The 20975-nt window shown below is 43.4% G+C and overlaps 4 protein-coding genes across 4 annotated transcripts; all 4 read left to right on the forward strand.

Annotated features, from left to right (window-relative positions):
• Window positions 1–567: 567 nt before the first annotated feature.
• Window positions 568–1644, forward strand: nppal (natriuretic peptide A-like). The gene is made up of 3 exons (XM_064956096.1): window positions 568–703; window positions 863–1175; window positions 1340–1644. Exons 1-2 carry the CDS (start codon window positions 614–616, stop codon window positions 1166–1168), a joined length of 396 nt encoding a protein of 131 aa, XP_064812168.1. The 5' UTR covers window positions 568–613; the 3' UTR covers window positions 1169–1175; window positions 1340–1644.
• Window positions 1645–6087: 4443 nt separating this feature from the next.
• LOC135527605 (ventricular natriuretic peptide-like) lies at window positions 6088–7629 on the forward strand. Its single transcript, XM_064956097.1, has 3 exons — window positions 6088–6280; window positions 6506–6815; window positions 7297–7629. The coding sequence occupies exons 1-3, from the start codon at window positions 6170–6172 to the stop codon at window positions 7323–7325; spliced, it is 450 nt and encodes a 149-aa protein (XP_064812169.1). The 5' UTR covers window positions 6088–6169; the 3' UTR covers window positions 7326–7629.
• Window positions 7630–16999: 9370 nt separating this feature from the next.
• On the forward strand, window positions 17000–18502 carry LOC135527606 (ventricular natriuretic peptide-like). Its single transcript, XM_064956098.1, has 3 exons — window positions 17000–17182; window positions 17408–17717; window positions 18241–18502. Exons 1-3 carry the CDS (start codon window positions 17072–17074, stop codon window positions 18267–18269), a joined length of 450 nt encoding a protein of 149 aa, XP_064812170.1. The 5' UTR covers window positions 17000–17071; the 3' UTR covers window positions 18270–18502.
• A 1612-nt stretch (window positions 18503–20114) lies between these two features.
• LOC135527607 (brain natriuretic peptide-like) lies at window positions 20115–20745 on the forward strand. The gene is made up of 2 exons (XM_064956099.1): window positions 20115–20293; window positions 20440–20745. The coding sequence occupies exons 1-2, from the start codon at window positions 20174–20176 to the stop codon at window positions 20743–20745; spliced, it is 426 nt and encodes a 141-aa protein (XP_064812171.1). The 5' UTR covers window positions 20115–20173.
• Window positions 20746–20975: the final 230 nt, after the last annotated feature.

Raw genomic sequence — 20975 nt, forward strand, 5'->3', positions numbered from 1 at the left:
TGTGATAAGTTGTCAAACATTCATATGTAATGGATGTTTCCTCAGACATCCACTTCACTTGAAATGAATTGAATAATATGGGAAGATAAACATTTTTATTCAAGGTCATATAAAACTATCAACAATTTTATCTTGAGTTTGTAATTGATTCTTTGTTTGCTCCACTTCACTGCATGGGGACTTCATATTGTCTGCCTGTCTGCCTGCCTGCTTGCATGCCTGTATGTCTGTCTGTCCCTCCTTGTGACAGCATCACAAAACAGCATCATCTCAAATGAACCTCAGAGACCTGTCCACCTGAATCGTTTAGCTTGAAGTATGGCCACCTTTCTGTCTCTCTAGTAGGGTAATTGGGTAGAGCCCTCTTAGTGTTACAGTTTTAAGCCTATTATGTGAATTGAGGTAAAGCTTCCAGTTAAATGAATTACACCCCCACGGCATTGTCGCACTTCTCTAGATTAGTCACGGACCACGGTTAATGTTTTCTTGGGCCTCCGTAACGAAACGCCACAGATATAAATGCGCACCTGGTGACGTCTTGTTGCCAAAAGAGAACAGGCAAGGGGAACGATTTGGTCTACCTACAGAGCAAAGGGGCGAAGACGAACTACACATGAAAATGATTTCAAATATCACATTTTGCTGTTTATCCTCGCTTGTACTTCTGAACTTGGTAGGAGCCAACCCCGTGTCCAACCTGCAGGTAAGCTGGTGCATCATGCGCAAAACTTTCGATCATTACATTTTTGCAGTTCTTATTCCACCAATTCCCATAGATATGTTTATTATAGTTGCTGGAAGTCTGTTTAAAGTGGCTTTAAGTGACATTGCGACTAATGATTCCATGTTTTCTCTCAATTAGAGGGTGATACGGCTTCTGGAGGAGGAAAGAAATGTACCATATAACGTGTTGGAGGAGAGGGAGGTGGATGGGAAAGAATTGAATACAGAGAAGGCAGCCTTCACGGCGGGAGTAGTGCGTCCTTGGGACTCCGAAGACGCAAGGAATTCCGCGCTGGCGGGAAAGGAGAATGCAATTGCGCGTCTTCTCAATTACATTCTGAAGACCTCCAAGCACCCGTGGAGCCGGTTCAAGAAGGGTGGAATGAGAAGCTGCTTCGGCGTCAGGCTAGAGAGAATTGGGTCATTCAGCGGGCTTGGATGCTAAAGGACAGGTACGGTTATATACTGCGTCAATCCAACCGATGGATTCTCCATTTAGATTGTAGGCTATGTTGGTGTTGAATTGATATTAAAATCTCACTTGTTTGAACCATCAAATGAATACATGCAATATTGTTTCTCAAGACCGGCTCCATGTTTTGTGTTGTTTCTACAGGTTTTACTGGCTGTTGATCAGAGCCCAAGAAACTACTCTTACTTGAACTATTCGACAAGGATGAACCTCTTCAACTCAGAAAGTATTGAGAGAGTTTACAATGGCGTTTGTGATGATATTTATTTAAATATGTGGTTTGCATTTGGCATATTGAATTGTTCTTATTTTAAAACTGTACAGACGAATTTTAATTTTCAAATGAGCATCAAACATTTGGCTCTTGATATAATATATTATTGTCGTAGGCTATATCTAGGTCTATTTATTTTCTTGAGAAAAAAACATGTATACTAAGAGACAGTGGATTGCACGGTGAAATAAATATTTTGCATAATACGTTTCTCTCTCATTTTTACAATCTTTGTCTGGCATACCGAGACTTCGACACTTCACTTACTTCAGTGAGGAGAGTGTATGGGGGGGGGGGGGGGGGGTATAGCCGAAAAGGCCGCTCTTGACCATCCACGTGCATGCGCCTATCTTAATAGTCATATAGAACTAGTACAGAGTATCCACCACACCAGAACAGATAACATGACCTTATTGGCAATAATACATACATTTTATAACATCCTCATCTTAACTCCCAACATATATCATTTTTATTTAAAGGTGTTACACAGGATTTTGGGGAAAATGTCCATTGTAGTTTCAGAAAATGTCCATAATATGTCTGGCGTTAATAGTGGAATGATAGCGTTTGACAGTATTACTTACCCTACCCGCCAGTGTTGCGATTGGCTGTGATATTTGACCGTTGAATTCTCCCGCGAGAGCCACACCCGTTGTCAAACTGGGAAAGCGGTTTCGACTTTGTAGCTGTGTTATCTAGTGGAAATAGCTCATTTCCTGCTTGCAGAAATGTTCACTTAATTCCAGTTTATGTGAGAAAAGAAGCACAGCATCATGTAGGGTTTTACATGTTTGATGGTACAATAATTCCCTACATCAGTGGTTCCCAAACTTTTTATAGTCCTGTACCCCTTCAAACATTCAACCTCCAGCTGCGTACCCCCTCGAGCACCAGGGTCAGCACACTCTCAAAAAAATGTTTCCATCATTGTTGGCCTGCCACACACACACACACACACACACACACACACACACACACACACATACACATACACGTACACGTACACGTACACACACACACACACACACACACACACACACACACACACACACACACACACACACACACACACACACACAATATGATACATTTCTAAAACATACTTTTTGTCACAACCCAGCTCGTGGGAAGTGAGATAGAGCTCTTATAGGACCAGGCCACAAATAATAATATAATAATAATCCATCATTTTACTCTTTATTTATCCATCTTAGATATAAAACTTTATTTGTTCATCGGAAATTGTGAATAACTCACCACAGGTTAATGAGAAGGGTGTGCTTGAAAGGATGCACATAACTCTGCAATGTTGGGTTGTATTGGAGAGAGTCTCAGTCTTACATCATTTTCCACACACAGTTTGTGCCTGAATTTAGTATTCATGCTAGTGAGGGCCGTGAATCCACTCTCACATAGGTACGTGGTTGCAAAGGTCTTAACAGCGCGATTTGCCAAGGCAAGATACTCTGAGAAATCTGTCAGTGGCTTCTGATTAAATTCAATTTCCAAAGAACTGCTTGTTGCACCTTTGATTAAAATCTCTTGTTCAGATATCGGTAAGTGGACTGGAGGCAGGGAATGAAAGGGATAACAAATCTAGTTGTTTGTGTCATCCGTTTCGGGAAAGAACCTGCGTAATTGCGACACCGGGATGCAGGCCTTATAGCCAGAGTTCCTCTGTTCAGTGTCTGCGTTCTTTTTTGCCAATCTTAATCTTTTCTTTTTAATTGGCCAGTCTGAGATATGGCTTTTTCTTTGCAACTCTGCCTAGAAAGCCAGCATCCCGGAGTCGCCTCTTCACGTTGAGACTGGTGTTTTGCGGGTACTATTTAATGAAGCTGCCAGTTGAGGACTTGTGAGGCATCTGTTTCTCAAACTAGACTCTCATGTATTTGTTCTCTTGCTCAGTTGTGCACCGGGGCCTCCCACTCCTCTTTCTATTCTGGGTAGAGCCAGATTGCTCTGTTTTGTGAAGGGAGTCGTACACAGCGTTGTACGAGATATTCAGTTTCTTGGCAATTTCTGATGAGACTGATGAGTTTCAGAATAAAGTTATTTATTTCTGGCTATTTTGGAGCCTACATTCAAACCAACAAATGCAGATACATATTTTTATTTTTTTCCGTTATTTTACCAGGAAGGTTGACTGAGAACACATTCTCATTTACAGCAACAACCTGGGGAGAGGAGGGGGATGAATGAGCCAATTGTAAACTGGGGATTATTAGGTGACCGTGATGGTTTGAAGGCTAGATTGGGAATTTAGCCAGGACAGCGGGGTTAACTCCCCTACTCTTACGATAAGTGCCATGGGATCTTTAATAACCTCAGAGAGTCAGGACACCCGTTTTACGTCTCATCCGAAAGACGGGACGGCACCCTACACAGTGTAGTGTCTCCAATCACTGCCCTCGGGCATTGGGATATTTTTTAGACCAGAGGAAAGAGTGCCTCCTACTGCCTCTCCAACACCACTTCCAGCAGAATCTTGTCTCCCATCCAGGGATTGACCAGGACCAACCCTGCTTAGCTTCAGAAGCAAGCCAGCATTGGTATGCAGGGTGGTATGCTGCTGGTGAATGCTGCTGATGATCCAGATACTCAACTAGTCTAATGGACAGTTTTATTGCTTCTTTAAACAGAACAACCATTTTCAGCTGTGCTAACAATTGCAAAAGGGTTTTCTAATGATCAATTAGCCTTTTAAAATTATAAACTTGTATTAGCTAACACAATGTGCCATTGGAACACAGGAGTGATGGTTGCTGATAATGGGCCTCTGTACGCCTATGTAGATATTCCATAAAAAATCTGTCGTTTCCAGCTACAATTGTTATTTACAACATTAACAATGTCTACACTGTATTTCTGATCAATTTGATGTTATTTTAATGGACAAAAAATTAGCTTGTCTTTCAAAAACAAGGACATTTCTATGTGACCCCAAACTTTTGAACAGTAGTGTAAGTGAACCCTAAATCAATGTAGTCTGTCGTTCGGTGCTTTCCCGGGTAAGGGAGCAGTAGCTCTTCGGCTGCATCAGATTCACAACTGTCTGTGTCCATGCTAGCTGGGCTAACAACAAATGTAGAATTACTGATGCTAGCATTGGATGTGCTCGTGGAAGCAGAGCAACTTGTGTCTTCGACAGGTGCAGGTGTAGTACTGCTGGTAGAAGCAGTACTACCAGTACAGCTGGTATGTGTCTCTATGGACACGGGCCTTACTTTTTTAAACCATTTATCCATTCTCGAGCAAACGGAATGAGCAGCAGCTACGTTTGGTAACATACAGACCGTTAGTGGGAATCTTATGAGAGAGTAATGTGATTGGATGTTAATTATTTGACTAGAATAACTGCATTTGACATTGTGTTGTTATTTCGCTGAACACTAGACGGTTTAATTTTATTTTTGGCAGTGAAACGAGGCTACTCAGGTGAGAAAAAAACTCACCCAAATGTTTATGGAAAATATAAATGGACTGTATTTTTTAAAATGTTTTTATTTTCTTTGTGAATCACATTTTTCTTTGGCGGCATTGCGCGTACCCCAGTTTTGGAATACCTGACCTAGATTATTCAGTGCTTGTAATCTCACATAAATTTAAATTGAACAGTGTAGAACTTTAGAAATCAGGAAATGAAAGAACGATTTCCACTAGATAACACAGCCACAAAGTCAGAACCGCTTTCCGAGTTTGACAACAGATGCCGCCAATCACCACACTGTCAGGTAAGTAATACTGTGAAACACTATCATTCCACTATTAGTGCCAGATATACACACAGTGTACATTACACAACATTAAGAATACCTTCCTAATATTGAGTTGCACCTGTCCTTTTGCCCTCAGAACAGCCTCAATTCGTAGAGGCGCTCAGAACAGCCTCAATTCGTAGAGGCGTGGACTCTACAAGTTGTCAAAAGCGTTGCACAGGAATGCTGGCCCATGTTGACTTCAATGCTTCCCACTGTTATGTCAAGTTGGCTGGATGTCCTTTGGGTAGTGGACCATTCTTGATACACACAGAAAACTGCTGAGAATGAAAAACCCAGTAGCGTTGCAGTTCTCGAAACAAACAAGTGCGCCTGGTACCTACTACCACATACCCCGTTCAAAGACACTATATTCTTTTATCTTGCCCATTCACCCTCTGAAAGGCACACATACGCAATCCATGTCTCAATTGTCTCAAGGCTTAAAAATCATTGTGTACATACAAAGAGCACAATACATAGAAAACAATCACAATGGTCATCAACATTTCCTCGATCAGAGCTTTAAACTCAACAAGCGATACCATATAGCGATGAGAAGCCTATTGCAACCTCCTTCTCACCATCCTCCACCTACTCTTCTTCATCGTCCCTCATCCTCTTCCTCCTCTCACCTCCAAAAACACAACACCGAATACTTAGTCTACGATTGATTCTAGAGTGCATAAGCATCTCCAAATCTTATCTTAAAAGGAAGTCGGTCCGGGCGCCGCACACAACCAGGCTCCCTTATCACTTACTGTCAAGGCAACGGAATGTCAAGCTGAATTCTGTCATAACATGCAGTCCTTCATAAGTAGGCCTACTGTCCAAACCACAGTGCTCTATATAAAAAGGCGACCTGGTCATCCCGTCATTAAAACACTGAAAGGGATATCTGAGACGCCTCAAAAAGACAGTGGGGGGTTCGTTATTGGAATGGCGAAATTGCATATTTTCCTTGGATATATCGTATTAATAACGACACTCAGTGTGAGCTGTGGAACTCCATATGCCAGCCGGAATGTTCAAGAGTTGGACAATCTGAAGGTAAGACACCCTACTACAGTAAGAACCAGCTCAGAAACACAGCATAGAAAATCAAGTACATTTGAGTTCTTAGAATTGTTTAATTTCTGTAGACTTATAACAACTTTTAACTAGGTGACATAGAGCATATATTCTATAGCATCTATAAGTTCTATTATAATCACCTTTCAAAGTAATGTGTTATGACCGTGTGAAATAAATTACATGCCATTTGTTCACTTATAGGATCTGATCCAGCGGCTCGAGGACAAGTTGACCGTTAACGAGGAAAATTACGCTTATCCATCTGAGTCTGAGGATGTGGACACAGCTGAGATGGAGGACATTGAGTACTCGCCCACGGCGATCCGGGGGCAGGAAGAGAGAATGACCATGAACGCACCCAACAGAATTGCCCCTGAAAGCCCTGTGGTGTCACGCCTGAAAGATCTCATCGGTTTGACAAAAACGGCCAAATCGTTCAACAGCTGTTTCGGTAATCGGATTGAGAGAATCGGCTCGTGGAGCGGACTGGGGTGCAATAACGTCAAGACTGGTACATCTTTTACGGCAAGAATGTAGTAGGCTACGATTTAGACAGTCAGCCCTAATCTTGTTTCCAGTAATTGGTATATTGACCAAAAACATCAGACCTTTTCACATCAGATCTTTTTCAGCACTGATCTGATTCAACCCAAAAGGCCAATTCGTTTTTATAAAAAGATCAGAATTGGGCTGCCTGTCTGAACACAGCCTTTGTGTGGAAAAAGTACATAGGGCCTAATTTGCTGCTAAAATGTATACATACAATGTATTGGTTTTATGCGCACAGAATAGATTTTACGCATTGCTCTGCCTATTGGTTAATAGAATATAAAGGTTGTTACAAGATCACACACGCATCAATAATAAGTCCTTTATATTACAATTTAAGGCTATATGACTTAAACGTATGCTTGGTGATGTTTGGCTAATGATATAACCACTAAAAATGAATTAAACATTGATCATTATATTCTTTTCATTTGTATTTGCAGGTAACAAGAAGAGAATATTTGGGAACTGAAGAACAATGGAGGCTACCCATTCATGGACATCACGAAACTGCGTCATGTCTGACCTCTGTGGAAATCTCCTTCCTATTATGGAGAATTCATTTTTTTTCTGTCAAATAATATATTTGATAAACTAACGTATATTAAATCATTTTGATATTAAAACATACAAAATTAAATCTCTTAATTTCAGTGTTGGCTTGGTCAGTGAGAATTAGACATATGCACATTTGATTTCTACTATGAAAAAGGAATATTTGATTGCTAATTGCACTCCAGAAATAGCCGATATAATGCATTTGTTATGTTGGACGCCTGTACAGTTTTGTTCACTTGTGTGTATAAAATCAATGTATATGTTTGATGATGTTTGGACATGGTATTATTTATAATAAACTATTAGAATAGAACAATTTGTTTTCTTGTCATCAACATATATTTATTATGAATTCAAGACATTAAAGCCTACCAGTTGTCACATTAGGCTAGTTGTTGCACAGAGAGAAAGACAATGAGAGAAATTCAAGTCATACTGACAATGAACTACTGCAATTCAAATAGTTTATGGACTAAGCCAGCTCTGCAATGCCAGCACATTAGGTCCAAATAATATGAGGATTATTATAAGAAAACGAATTATCAACAATATTTAGCATTCTTGTAGACAAGTAATATGACACCGTTAATGAATTTGTTCTCATCATAAACTCAACTTTTGACATTGGACCAGAACATTAGAAAGACTGCCGTTGTTTGTTATAACAAAGAAAGTTATTGACACTCTACAAAAGTCCATGTAAGTTCAGGAACAAGAATGTGGCAGATGCCGTAGCCTATATTCCACATCGATATAGCACAATTTAAAAAAAATCTAACTGGCAACATTAAAATCTATATGGCGGGTCTGTAGAGAGAGCATTACCACAGGGCCCAGCACACACCCCACCTTAGACACACACACACACACTATATGATACATTTCTTAAACATACTTTTTGTCACAACCCAGCTCGTGGGAAGTGAGATAGAGCTCTTATAGGACCAGGCCACAAATAATAATATAATAATTATCCATCATTTTGCTCTTTATTTATCCATCTTACATATAAAACTTTATTTGTTCATCGGAAATTGTGAATAACTCACCACAGGTAAATGAGAAGGGTGTGCTTGAAAGGATGCACATAACTGTGCAATGTTGCGTTGTATTGGAGAGAGTCTCAGTCTTACATCATTTTCCACACACAGTTTGTGCCTGAATTTAGTATTCATGCTTGTGAGGGCCGTGAATCCACTCTCACATAGGTACGTGGTTGCAAAGGTCTTAACAGCGCGATTTGCCAATGTCACGAGTCCGACTGAGGGTGGTTTCCCTTCCCGGTCGAGTGGCGCTCGGCGGTCGTCGTCACCGGCCTATTAGCTGCCACTGACTGTCTTTCCTCCCCCTCCTTGTATGTTTATTGGTAGCACCTGTGTGTATGATTAATTTGTCTTTATTAGACAGCCTGGTTGTTGTGCGGGATTATTTCTTTGTGACCTTCGGCTCTGTACCAGAGGAACGTGTTAGTTCCTAGTCGTGCATTTTTTCTATCGTCATTTTGACATTCCCTGTGTTTTGGGGCCGTGATTATTGTTAGCACCCTGTGGTGCGTTTAGTGCATGAAAGAGCACAGCATTGTACTCTCTGTCTCCTGCCGTTGACTCCACACCCACGACACCCGGATTGTTACAGAATCCCGCACCTAAATTGAATGGAGTCAGCAGGAGCAGCAGCCAACCCTCTCCCATCGATGGAGGAACGGGTTCTTCACCACACCACCGTCCTCCATCGGATCGGATCTGCGATGGATCAAGAAATGGAGAGAATGGACCGATGGGAGAGGAGTGGTCTCCTCTCTCCACCTTCGGCACCCACTGTTCCGGACTCCCCATCTCCCGACTCCAGCACCCTCCGACTGAAGCTACCAAGTGCTTATGATGGAGCGGCGGCGGGTTGCCAGGGGTTTTTACTTCAGCTGGAGCTATACCTGGCCACCGTCAGACCTACTCCCTCGGGAGCGGAGAGGGTGAGTGTCCTCATCTCCTGCCTCACGGGTCGTGCTCTGGAGTGGGCAAACGCAGTCTGGAATGGCCCAGACTCAGCGCGGGAGCACTACCCAGAGTTTTCCCGCCGCTTCCGTGCCGTGTTTGATCACCCTCCAGACGGCCGAGCGGTGGGAGAACGACTTTTCCATCTCAGGCAGGAGAGGAGGCGCGCCCAGGATTACGTGCTGTAGTTCCGGACCTTGGCAGCAGGATCTGGGTGGAACGACAGGGCCCTTATTGACCACTACAGGTGTAGTCTCCGGGAGGACGTCCGCAGGGAGTTAGCGTGTCGGGACACCGCTCTGTCACTGGATGAGCTGATAGACATGTCTATTTGACTGAACAATCTGCTGGCTGCCCGCGGGCGTTCGGAGAGGGTCCTGTGCGTTCCACCACCCAGCCCCTCCGCTCCCATTCCGATGGAGTTGGGAGGGGCAGTGCCGAGGGGTACCGGAGGAGGAGGCTCCCTCTGCACCAACTGTGGTCGGAGAGGACACACGTCTGATCGGTGCTGGGGGGTCCGTCTGGGAGTAGAGATGGCAGGCGGAACGCTTCTCGATCACCCCAGGTGAGTCAGCATCAAACTCACCCAGAACCCCTTGTTGGCCACCTGTTTGTCTTAACTTTTTTTCTTCATTTTTTTCCCTCTTCCCAGCATAGGGCGCAAGTCGATTCAGGCGCAGCTGGGAACTTTATGGATCGCAGACTCGCCCTTAAGTTAGGGGTTCCGCTTGTGCCGATAGATTCTCCCTTTCCCGTGCACTCCCTAGATAGCCGGCCATTAGGGTCAGGGGTGGTCAGGGAGACCACGGTCCCACTGGACATGGTGACGCAGGGGAATCATAGGGAGCGCATCAGTCTTTTTATTATTGATTCGCCTGCGTTTCCAGTGGTGCTGGGGATTCCCTGGCTGGCCCGGCACAATCCTAAAATTTCGTGGAGACAGGGGGTTCTCCAGGGGTGGTCAGAGGAGTGTTCTGGAAGGTGTTTGGGAGTTTCCATCAGTGCCACGTCGGTGGAGAGTCCAGACCAGGGTTCCACCGTGTGCATTCCCCCCGAGTATGCCGATTTGGCAATCGCTTTCAGTAAAGTGAAAGCGACTAAATTACCACCTTATCGACCGGGAAGGGATTGTACGATAGATCTCCAGGTAAACGCTGCGCTTCCCAAGAGTCACGTGTACCCGTTGTCCCAGGAGGAGACGTTGGCGATGGAGACATATGTCACAGAGTAGCTGGGACAGGGGTACATACGGCCCTCCATCTCACCCGTCTCCTCGAGTTTCTTTTTTGTGAGGAAAAAGGAGGGAGGTTTGCGTCCGTGTATAGAGGTCTAAACGCCATCACAGTGGGGTATAGTTACCCTCTACCTCTCATCGCTACGGCGGTGGAATCATTCCACGGAGCGCAGTTCTTCACAAAACTGGATCTCAGGAGCGCATATAGTCTGGTGCGTATTCGGAAGGGAGATGAGTGGAAAAACGCATTTAGTACCACATCAGGCCACTATGAGTACCTCGTCATGCCGTATGGGTTAAAGAATGCTCCAGCCGTTTTTCAATACTTTGTAGACATGATTCTCAGGGACCTGTGCGGGCAGGGAGTGGTTGTTTATATTGATGACATTCTGATCTACTCGGCCACTTACCCCACGCATGTGTCTCTGGTACGCAAGGTGCTTGGTAGACTGCTGGAGCATGACCTATATGTGAAGGCTGAAAAATGCGTGTTCTCTAAATGAGCCGTCTCTTTTCTGGGTTATCGCATTTCCACCTCGGGGGTGGTGATGGAGGGCGACCGCATTAGGGCCGTGCGTAATTGGCCGACTCGACCACGGTAAAGGAGGTGCAGCGGTTTTTGGGTTTTGCCAACTACTACCGGAGGTTTATCCGGGGTTTTGGCCAGATAGCGGCTCCCATTACCTCACTGCTGAAGGGGGGCCCAGTGCGGTTGCAGTGGTCAGCAGAGGCGGACGGAGCATTCAACAAGTTGAAGGCGTTGTTCACTGATGCACCCGTGTTGGCACATCCGGACCCCTCTCTAGCATTCATAGTGGAGGTGGACGCGTCCGAGGCTGAGGTGGGTGCCGTGCTATCACAGCGCTCGGGTACGCCACCAAAACTCCGCCCCTGCGCTTTCTTCTCAAGGAAGCTCAGCCCAGCGGAGCGTAACTATGATGTGGGGGACCGGGAGTTGCTAGCGGTGGTTAGAGCTCTGAAGGTGTGGAGACACTGGCTTGAGGGGGCTAAGCACCCCTTTCTCATCTGGACTGACCACCAGAATCTGGAGTATATTCGGGCAGCTAGGAGACTTAACCTCTTACATCTATGGTGGCGCTATTTCATTTTTGGATGAAAAACGTTCCCGTTTTAAACAAGATATTTTGTCACAAAAAGATGCTCGACTATGCATATAATTGCTACTGTTCGAAAGAAAACACTCTGACGTGTCCAGAAATACAAAGATCTTCTCTGTGCGTGCCCTTTAACGTGAGCTTCAGGCAAAACCAAGATGAGATGGCATCCAGGAAATGACAAGGATTTTTGAGGCTCTGTCTTTCATGATCTCCTTATATGGCTGTGAACGCAAGAGGAATGAATCAACCCTTTCTGTCGTTTCCCCAATGTGTCTGCAGCATTGTGACGAATTTGTAGGCAGATCATTGGAAGATTGACCATAAGAGACCACATTTACCACGTGTCCGCCCGGTGTCCTGCGCCGAAATTGGTGCGCAAAAGTCACCTGCCAGTATTTTTCCAAGGGATACAGAGAGGAAAGCAAGCTTCCACGAACTGCATGTCAATGAAGAGATATGTGAAAAAACACCTTGAGGACTGATTCCAAACAACGTTTGCCATGTTTCGGTCGATATTATGTAGTTAATCCGGAAAAAGTTTTACGTTGTAGGTGACTGCATTTTCGGTTCGTTTCAGTAGCCAGGCGCAATGTAGAAAACGGAACGATTTCTCCTACACACAGACGCTTTCAGGAAACACTGCGCATCTGGTATGTGACTGAGAGTCTCCTCATTGAAAACATCAGAAGCTCTTCAAAGGTAAATGATTTTATTTATTTGGTTATCTGGCTTTTGTGAAAATGTTGCGTGCTACATGCTACACAAAATGCTATGCTAACTTGCATACTCTTACACAAATTAGTCCATTTCTATGGTTCAAAAGCATATTTTGAAAATCTGAGATGACAGTGTTGTTAAGAAAAGGCTAAGCTTGAGAGCAAACGCATTATTTTAATTTTATTTGCGATTTTCAGAAATCGTTAACGTTGCGTTATGCTAATGAGCCTGAGGCTTAGTCACAAACCCGGATCCGGTTTGGGGAGTTTCAAGAAGTTAACCCACGTCAGGCAAGGTGGGCCATGTTCTTCACCCGGTTCCGGTTTACTTTGTCTTATAGACCGGGCTCCCAGAACGTAAAGGCTGACGCACTGTCCCGCCTTTACGACACGGAGGATGGGTCCACCGAACCTACTCCCATCCTTCCCGCCTCAAAGCTGGTAGCACCAGTGGTATGGGAGGTGGACTCGGACATCGAGCGGGCGTTACGGGCGGAACCTGCGCCGCCTCAGTGTCCGGCGGGGCGAAGGTACGTGCCGCTTGGTGTTCAGGACAAACTGATTCGGTGGGCTCACGTCCTACCCTCCTCGAGTCACCCTGGAGTGTCGAGGACAGTGGGGAGCCTTCAGGGGAGGTATTGGTGGCCTACTTTGGCTAAGGACGTTAAGGGTTATGTCTCCTCCTGTTCGGTGTGTGCCCAGAGTAAGGCTCCTAGGCACCTTCCTAGAGGGAAATTACAACCCCTCCCCGTTCCACAGCGGCCATGGTCACATCTTTCAGTAGATTTCCTGACCGATCTTCCGCCGTCTCAGGGGAACACCACGGTTCTAGTGATTGTGGATCGGTTCTCTAAGTCCTGCCGTCTCCTCCCGTTGCCCGGTATCCCTACAGCCCTACAGACTGCGGAGGCATTATTCACCCATGTCTTTCGGCACTACGGGGTGCCGGAGGACATCGTTTCTGATCGGGGCCCCCAATTCACGTCTCGGGTATGGAGGGCTTTCATGGAGCGTTTGAGGGTCTCTGTCAACCTGACCTCCGGTTATCACCCCGAGAGTAATGGGCAGGTTGAGATACTGAACCATGAGGTGGGTAGTTTTCTGCGGTCGTATTGCCAGGATCGGCCAGGGGAGTGGGCACGATACATTCCCTGGGCTGAAATGGCCCAGAACTCACTACGCCACTCCTCTACTAACGTGTCCCCTTTTCAGTGTGTGTTGGGGTACCAGCCGGTCCTGGCACCATGGCATCCGAGCCAGACTGAGGCTTCTGCGGTGGAGGAATGGGTACAGCGCTCCAAGGAGACCTGGAGGGCCGTCCAGGAATCTCTACGACAAGCGAGTGGACGGCAGAAGAGGAGTGCTGACCGCCACCGCAGTGAGGCCCCCGTGTTTGTACCGGGGGACAGGGTCTGGTTCTCGACCCGAAACCTACCTCTCCACTTGCCCTGCCGAAAGCTGGGTCCGCAGGGTGTAGGGCCCTTTAAAGTCCTGAGGAGAATAAACGAGGTGTGTTATCGATTACAACTCCCTTCCTATTATCGCATTAACCCCTCGTTATAGGCAGAGTTCCTCTGTCCAGTGTCTGTGTTCTTTTTTGCCAATTTTAATCTTTTCTTTTTATTGGCCAGCCTGAGATATGGCTTTTTCTTTGCAACTCTGCCTAGAAAGCCAGCATCCCGGAGTCACCTCTTCACTGTTGACGTTGAGACTGGTGTTTTGCGGGTACTATTTAATGAAGCTGCCAGTTGAGGACTTGTGAGGTGTCTGTTTCTCAAACTAGACACTCTAATGTACTTGTTATCTTGCTCAGTTGTGCACCGGGGCCTCCCACTCCTCTTTCTATTCTGGCTAGAGCCAGATTGCTCTGTTCTGTGAAGGGAGTAGTACACAGCGTTGTACGAGATATTAAGTTTCTTGGCAATTTCTCTCATGGAATATCCTTCATTTCTCAGAACAATAATAGACTGTTTCAGAATAAAGTTATTTATTTCTGACTATTTTGAGCCTATATTCCAACCAACAAATGCAGATACATTTTTTATTTGTTATTTTACCAGGTAGGTTGACTGAGAACACGTTCTCATTTACAGCAACAACCTGAGGAGAGGAGGGGGGATGAACGAGCCAATTGTAAACAGGGGATTATTAGGTGACCGTGATGGTTTGAAGGCTAGATTGGGAATTTAACACCCCTACTCTTACGATAAGTGCCATGGGATCTTTAATGACCTCAGAGAGTCAGGACACCCGTTTTACGTCTCATCCAAAAGACAGCACCCTACACAGGGTAGTGTCTCCAATCACTGCCCTGGGGCATTTTTTAGACCAGAGGAAAGAGTGCTTCCTACTGGCCCTCCAACACCACTTCCAGCAGCATCTGGTCTCCCATCCAGAGATTGACCAGGACCAACCCTGCTCAGCTTCAGAAACAAACCAGCGGTGGTATGCTGCTGGTGAATGCTGCTGATGATCCAGATACTCAACTAGTCTAATGGACAGTTGTATTGCTTCTTTAAACAGAACAACAGTTTTCAGCTGTGCTAACAATTGCAAAAGGGTTTTCTAATGATCAATTAGCCTTTTAAAATTATAAACTTGTATTAGCTAACACAATGTGCCATTGGAACACAGGAGTGATGGTTGCTGATAATGGGCCTCTGTACGCCTATGTAGATATTCCATAAAAAATCTGTCGTTTCCAGCTACAATTGTTATTTACAACATTAACAATGTCTACACTGTATTTCTGATCAATTTGATGTTATTTTAATGGACAAAAAATTAGCTTGTCTTTCAAAAACAAGGACATTTCTATGTGACCCCAAACTTTTGAACAGTAGTGTAAGTGAACCCTAAATCAATGTAGTCTGTCGTTCGGTGCTTTCCCGGGTAAGGGAGCAGTAGCTCTTCGGCTGCATCAGATTCACAACTGTCTGTGTCCATGCTAGCTGGGCTAACAACAAATGTAGAATTACTGATGCTAGCATTGGATGTGCTCGTGGAAGCAGAGCAACTTGTGTCCTCGACAGGTGCAGGTGTAGTACTGCTGGTAGAAGCAGTACTACCAGTACAGCTGGTATGTGTCTCTATGGACACGGGCCTTACTTTTTTAAACCATTTATCCATTCTCGAGCAAACGGAATGAGCAGCAGCTACGTTTGGTAACATACAGACCGTTAGTGGGAATCTTATGAGAGAGTAATGTGATTGGATGTTAATTATTTGACTAGACTAACTGTATTTGACATTGTGTTGTTATTTCGCTGAACACTAGACGGTTTAATTTTATTTTTGGCAGTGAAACGAGGCTACTCAGGTGAGGAAAAAAACTCACCCAAATGTTTATGGAAAATATAAATGGACTGTATTTTTTAAAATGTTTTTATTTTCTTTGTGAATCACATTTTTCTTTGGCGGCATTGCGCGTACCCCAGTTTTGGAATACCTGCCCTAGATTATTCAGTGCTTGTAATCTCACATAAATTTAAATTGAACAGTGTAGAATTTTAGAAATCAGGAAATGACAGAACGATTTCCACTAGATAACACAGCCACAAAGTCTGAACCGCTTTCCTAGTTTGACAACAGATGCCGCCAATCACCACACTGTCAGGTAAGTAATACTGTGAAACACTATCATTCCACTATTAGTGCCAGATATACACACAGTGTGCATTACACAACATTAAGAATACCTTCCTAATATTGAGTTGCACCTGTCCTTTTGCCCTCAGAACAGCCTGAATTCGTAGAGGCGCTCAGAACAGCCTCAATTCGTAGAGGTGTGGACTCTACAAGTTGTCAAAAGCGTTGCACAGGAATGCTGGCCCATGTTGACTTCAATGCTTCCCACTGTTATGTCAAGTTGGCTGGATGTCCTTTGGGTAGTGGACCATTCTTGATACACACAGAAAACTGCTGAGAATGAAAAACCCAGTAGCGTTGCACTTCTCGAAACAAACAAGTGCGCCTGGTACCTACTACCACATACCCCGTTCAAAGACACTATATTCTTTTATCTTGCCCATTCAGCCTCTGAAAGGCACACATACGCAATCCATGTCTCAATTGTCTCAAGGCTTAAAAATCATTGTGTACATACAAAGAGTACAATACATAGAAAACAATCACAATGGTCATCAACATTTCCTCAATCAGAGCTTTAAACTCAACAAGCGATACCATATAGCGATGAGGAGCCTATTGCAACATCCTTCTCAACATCCTCAACCTACTCTTCTTCATCGTCCCTCATCCTCTTCCTCCTCTCACCTCCAAAAACACAACACTGACTACTTAGTCTACGATTGATTCTAGAGTGCATAAGCATTTCCAGTCCAAATAATGGTCCAAACTAAATCTTATCTTAAAAGGAAGTCGGTCCGAGCGCCGCACACAACCAGGCTCCCTTATCACTTACTGTCAAGGCAACGGAATGTCAAGCTGAATTCTGTCATAACATGCAGTCCTTCATAAGTAGGCCTACTGTCCAAACCACAGTGCTCTATATAAAAAGGCGACCTGGTCATCCCGTCATTAAAACACTGAAAGGGATATCTGAGACGCCTCAAAAAGACAGTGGGGGGTTCGTTATTGGAATGGCGAAATTGCATATTTTCCTTGGATATATCGTATTAATAACGACACTCAGTGTGAGCTGTGGAACTCCATATGCCAGCCGGAATGTTCAAGAGTTGGACAATCTGAAGGTAAGACACCCTACTACAGTAAGAACCAGCTCAGAAACATAACATAGAAAATCAAGTACATTTGATTTCTTAGAATTGTTTCATTTCTGTAGACTTATAACAACTTTTAACTAGGTGACATAGAGCATATATTCTATAGCATCTATAAGTTCTATTATAATCACCTTTCAAAGTAATGTGTTATGACCGTGTGACATTAATTACATGCCATTTGTTCACTTATAGGATCTGATCCAGCGGCTCGAGGACAAGTTGACCGTTAACGAGGAAAATTACGCTTATCCATCTGAGTCTGAGGATGTGGACACAGCTGAGATGGAGGACATTGAGTACTCACCCACGGTGATCCGGGGGCAGGAAGAGAGAATGACCATGAACGCACCCAACAGAATTGCCCCTGAAAGCCCTGTGGTGTCACGCCTGAAAGATCTCATCGGTTTGACAAAAACGGCCAAATCGTTCAACAGCTGTTTCGGTAATCGGATTGAGAGAATCGGCTCGTGGAGCGGACTGGGGTGCAATAACGTCAAGACTGGTACATGTTTTAGGGCAATAACTTTAGTGGAATGCCTTAAAAAAAAATACATATCGGCAAGAATGTAGTAGGCTACGATTTAGACAGTCAGCCCTAATCTTGTTTCCAGTAATTGGTATTTTGACCAATAACATCAGACCTTTTCACATCAGATCTTTTTCACCCCTGATCTGATTCAACCCAAAAGGCCAATTAGTTTTTTTTAAAAGATCAGAATTGGGCTGCCTGTCTGAACACAGCCTTTGTGTGGAAAAAGTACAAAGGGCCTAATTTGCTGCTAAAATGTATACATACAATGTATTGGTTTTACGCGCACAGAATAGATTTTACTCATTGCTCTGCCTATTGTTTAATAGAATATAAAGGTTGTTACAAGATCACACACGCATCAATATTAAGTCCTTTATATTACAATTTAAGGCTATATGACTTGAACGTATGCTTGGTGATGTTTGGCTAATGATATAACCACTAAAAATGAATTACACATTGATCATTAAATTATTTTCATTTGTATTTGCAGGTAACAAGAAGAGAATATTTGGGAACTGAAGAACAATGGAGGCTACCCATTCATGGACATCACGAAACTGCGTCATGTCTGACCTCTGTGGAAATCTCCTTCCTATTATGGAGAATTCATTTTTTTTCTGTCAAATAATATATTTGATAAACTAACGTATATTAAATCATTTTGATATTAAAACATACAAAATTAAATCTCTTAATTTCAGTGTTGGCTTGGTCAGTGAGAATTAGACATATGCACATTTGATTTCTACTATGAAAAAGGAATATTTGATTGCTAATTGCACTCCAGATATAGCCGATATAATGCATTTGTTATGTTGGACGCCTGTACAGTTTTGTTCACTTGTGTGTATAAAATCAATGTATATGTTTGATGATGTTTGGACATGGTATTATTTATAATAAACTATTAGAATAGAACACTTTGTTTTCTTGTCATCAACATATATTTATTATGAATTCAAGACATTATAGCCTACCAGTTGTCACATTAGGCTAGTTGTTGCACAGAGAGAAAGACAATGAGAGAATTTCATGTCATACTGACAATGAACTACTGCAATTCAAATAGTTTATGGACTAAGCCAGCTCTGCAATGCCAGCACATTAGGTCCAAATAATATGAGGATTATTATAAGAAAACGAATTATCAACAATATTTAGCATTCTTGTAGACAAGTAATATGACACTTGTTCTCATCATAAACTCAACTTTTGACATTGGACCAGAACAATGGAAAGACTGCCGTTGTTTATTATAAAAATAAAGTTATTGACACTCTACACAAGTCAATGTAAGTTCAGGAACATGAATGTGGCAGTTGTGATGGTGATGTGAATCCAACATATACATTGTTTTATTTGTAGTCTAACTGGAATAAAAGCCAGACTAAGTTTGTGGCACAGATGGAACTATCCAAACAGAAGTTACATCTCCTTCAAATGTTGATATTTGGTTGCATCGACAACCAAACACAATTCATTATCACTAAACATCATTACATTTGAAAATCAAACAGAGGTTGAATTCCTAGGCCTATTGTACTGTCTTGAATTCTGGCTTGAATTCAAACAATTGATGTTGCTGACTTTGCAAATGCTATATTAGGCCTAAATAGTATCATTGATGATTGATACATTTTGGTCATGTTTCACTTGCTCTGTTAATAAGCCTACCCTTTGGAATGACTTTGACAGCAACAGTGACTCTATTTCATTTTTAAGAGGATGTCTCTCAACAATCATTCTCAAGATAGCACATTGGTAATAGTCAGTGATACATGTCCTACCTAAGTGGGCTGGGCTTGGTAAAACCGTAGATGGGAGACCAAAGAGTAGGTGAAGATAGACCAATTCTCCAGTAGGTGTTGCCCAGCCTATTGTTTTTGTTTCTAATAGTGGATTACGTGTCAAATCTGACATTGACAAATTAAATTGACTCAACCAGTTTGTGCCCAGTGGGACGTGGTTAAGTGAGAACTTGATAATTACTTAATAATTAATATAATCGACATTTTTAGAAGTCTAACATTAAACAAGGCACAAGGTCTGTCCTCAATACTAGACAGCGGCCCACTGTTGGCAAGGCTTAGCCTATGACTTTCAGTAGACTACTCAATGTGAAAAATCTCTTACAATATGCAAGCCAATTTATGAACGTATGTTTCCAAACAAAGGATTGAACTGACTAGGTCATGGGTATGCCCCATTTATCTAGGAAGACAATGCTTTAAAAGGATTCATTTCCGACAGCTAGTGTTATCACAATCAGGTGTCGGCATGCAACACCAATTCTTTGCATAACTGTGCGGGTCAGACTAGATATAAAATACCCTGGCGTAGGTGTGTAGAAACAAAGACATTCGAATTGCAAGGAAAATAAGCTTTACACACAACTTCAACTTCGCTGAAGAAGAAAGAGAACAATGCAGCTCTCCAACAGTCCTGTTTTTGGCCTTGTTCTCCTGTTCTTAAATCTGCCGCTGAGCAGCGCGTATCCTGTCTACAATGGGTTACTGACCAATGATGACATGGAGGTCTTAAATGTGAGTCCCTTTTAGGCTATACAGCCTCATATTTACCTTTGAGGGAGGTCTTGTTCCAGACATATGAAGTAGTTTATAATCCCGAGACGTTGAAGCCCAAGGGTATCATTAAAACTGTTTGTTCAAACTTGTTTTTGACATTGCAGGTACTTCTCCACCGACTTCAAAAGTCCTTTCCTGAGCTGAGTGAGTTTGAGCGAGTCTCCACAGAGAAGTCGGATGATGTCACTCCTGAAGACATGGCAATGGTTGCAGAGGATGAGAGAGAGCAAACACAAACAAGTCCAGACAAAGCCACCACAAGAGACTTCCTGTCAGCTCGGGACCTGAAAACTGTCCGAAACGACTCAAGATCAAAGAGATACTCGGGCTGCTTCGGGAGAAGGATGGACCGAATCGGCTCAATGAGCTCGCTTGGGTGCACCACGGTTGGCAAATACAGTGAGTTTTAGTTCAGGTTGAGATGGTATAGGCTACTGTGCATCAGATACAGTCTCTTAACCAAATAGTGTCCAAGTAGTTCACTCTAAAACAGTGTGTATAAGTTGTCTGGTATCCATTGTGAGAGTTCTAAATTTGAGAAACAAACTTATGTTGGTTAATATCTTGTTTTGTCTATTTTCAGATGCAAAGACAAGATGAAGTCTTACACATAACCTGGAACAGCAACGTCATTACTTAC

The sequence above is a fragment of the Oncorhynchus masou genome, chromosome 33 (genome assembly GCF_036934945.1).
Source record: "Oncorhynchus masou masou isolate Uvic2021 chromosome 33, UVic_Omas_1.1, whole genome shotgun sequence".
NCBI lineage: Eukaryota > Metazoa > Chordata > Actinopteri > Salmoniformes > Salmonidae > Oncorhynchus > Oncorhynchus masou.

Excerpts from the sequence above, each read along its gene's own strand:
- nppal (XM_064956096.1), top strand. The coding sequence starts at position 614 with ATGAAAATGATTTCAAATATCACATTTTGCTGTTTATCCTCGCTTGTA. Across the intron at positions 704-862 it reads ACCCCGTGTCCAACCTGCAG|AGGGTGATACGGCTTCTGGA; the intron begins GTAAGCTGGTGC and ends TCTCTCAATTAG.
- LOC135527606 (XM_064956098.1), top strand. The coding sequence starts at position 17,072 with ATGGCGAAATTGCATATTTTCCTTGGATATATCGTATTAATAACGACA. Across the intron at positions 17,183-17,407 it reads AAGAGTTGGACAATCTGAAG|GATCTGATCCAGCGGCTCGA; the intron begins GTAAGACACCCT and ends GTTCACTTATAG. Across the intron at positions 17,718-18,240 it reads GTGCAATAACGTCAAGACTG|GTAACAAGAAGAGAATATTT; the intron begins GTACATGTTTTA and ends TTGTATTTGCAG.
- LOC135527607 (XM_064956099.1), top strand. The coding sequence starts at position 20,174 with ATGCAGCTCTCCAACAGTCCTGTTTTTGGCCTTGTTCTCCTGTTCTTA. Across the intron at positions 20,294-20,439 it reads ATGACATGGAGGTCTTAAAT|GTACTTCTCCACCGACTTCA; the intron begins GTGAGTCCCTTT and ends TTGACATTGCAG.
- LOC135527605 (XM_064956097.1), top strand. The coding sequence starts at position 6,170 with ATGGCGAAATTGCATATTTTCCTTGGATATATCGTATTAATAACGACA. Across the intron at positions 6,281-6,505 it reads AAGAGTTGGACAATCTGAAG|GATCTGATCCAGCGGCTCGA; the intron begins GTAAGACACCCT and ends GTTCACTTATAG. Across the intron at positions 6,816-7,296 it reads GTGCAATAACGTCAAGACTG|GTAACAAGAAGAGAATATTT; the intron begins GTACATCTTTTA and ends TTGTATTTGCAG.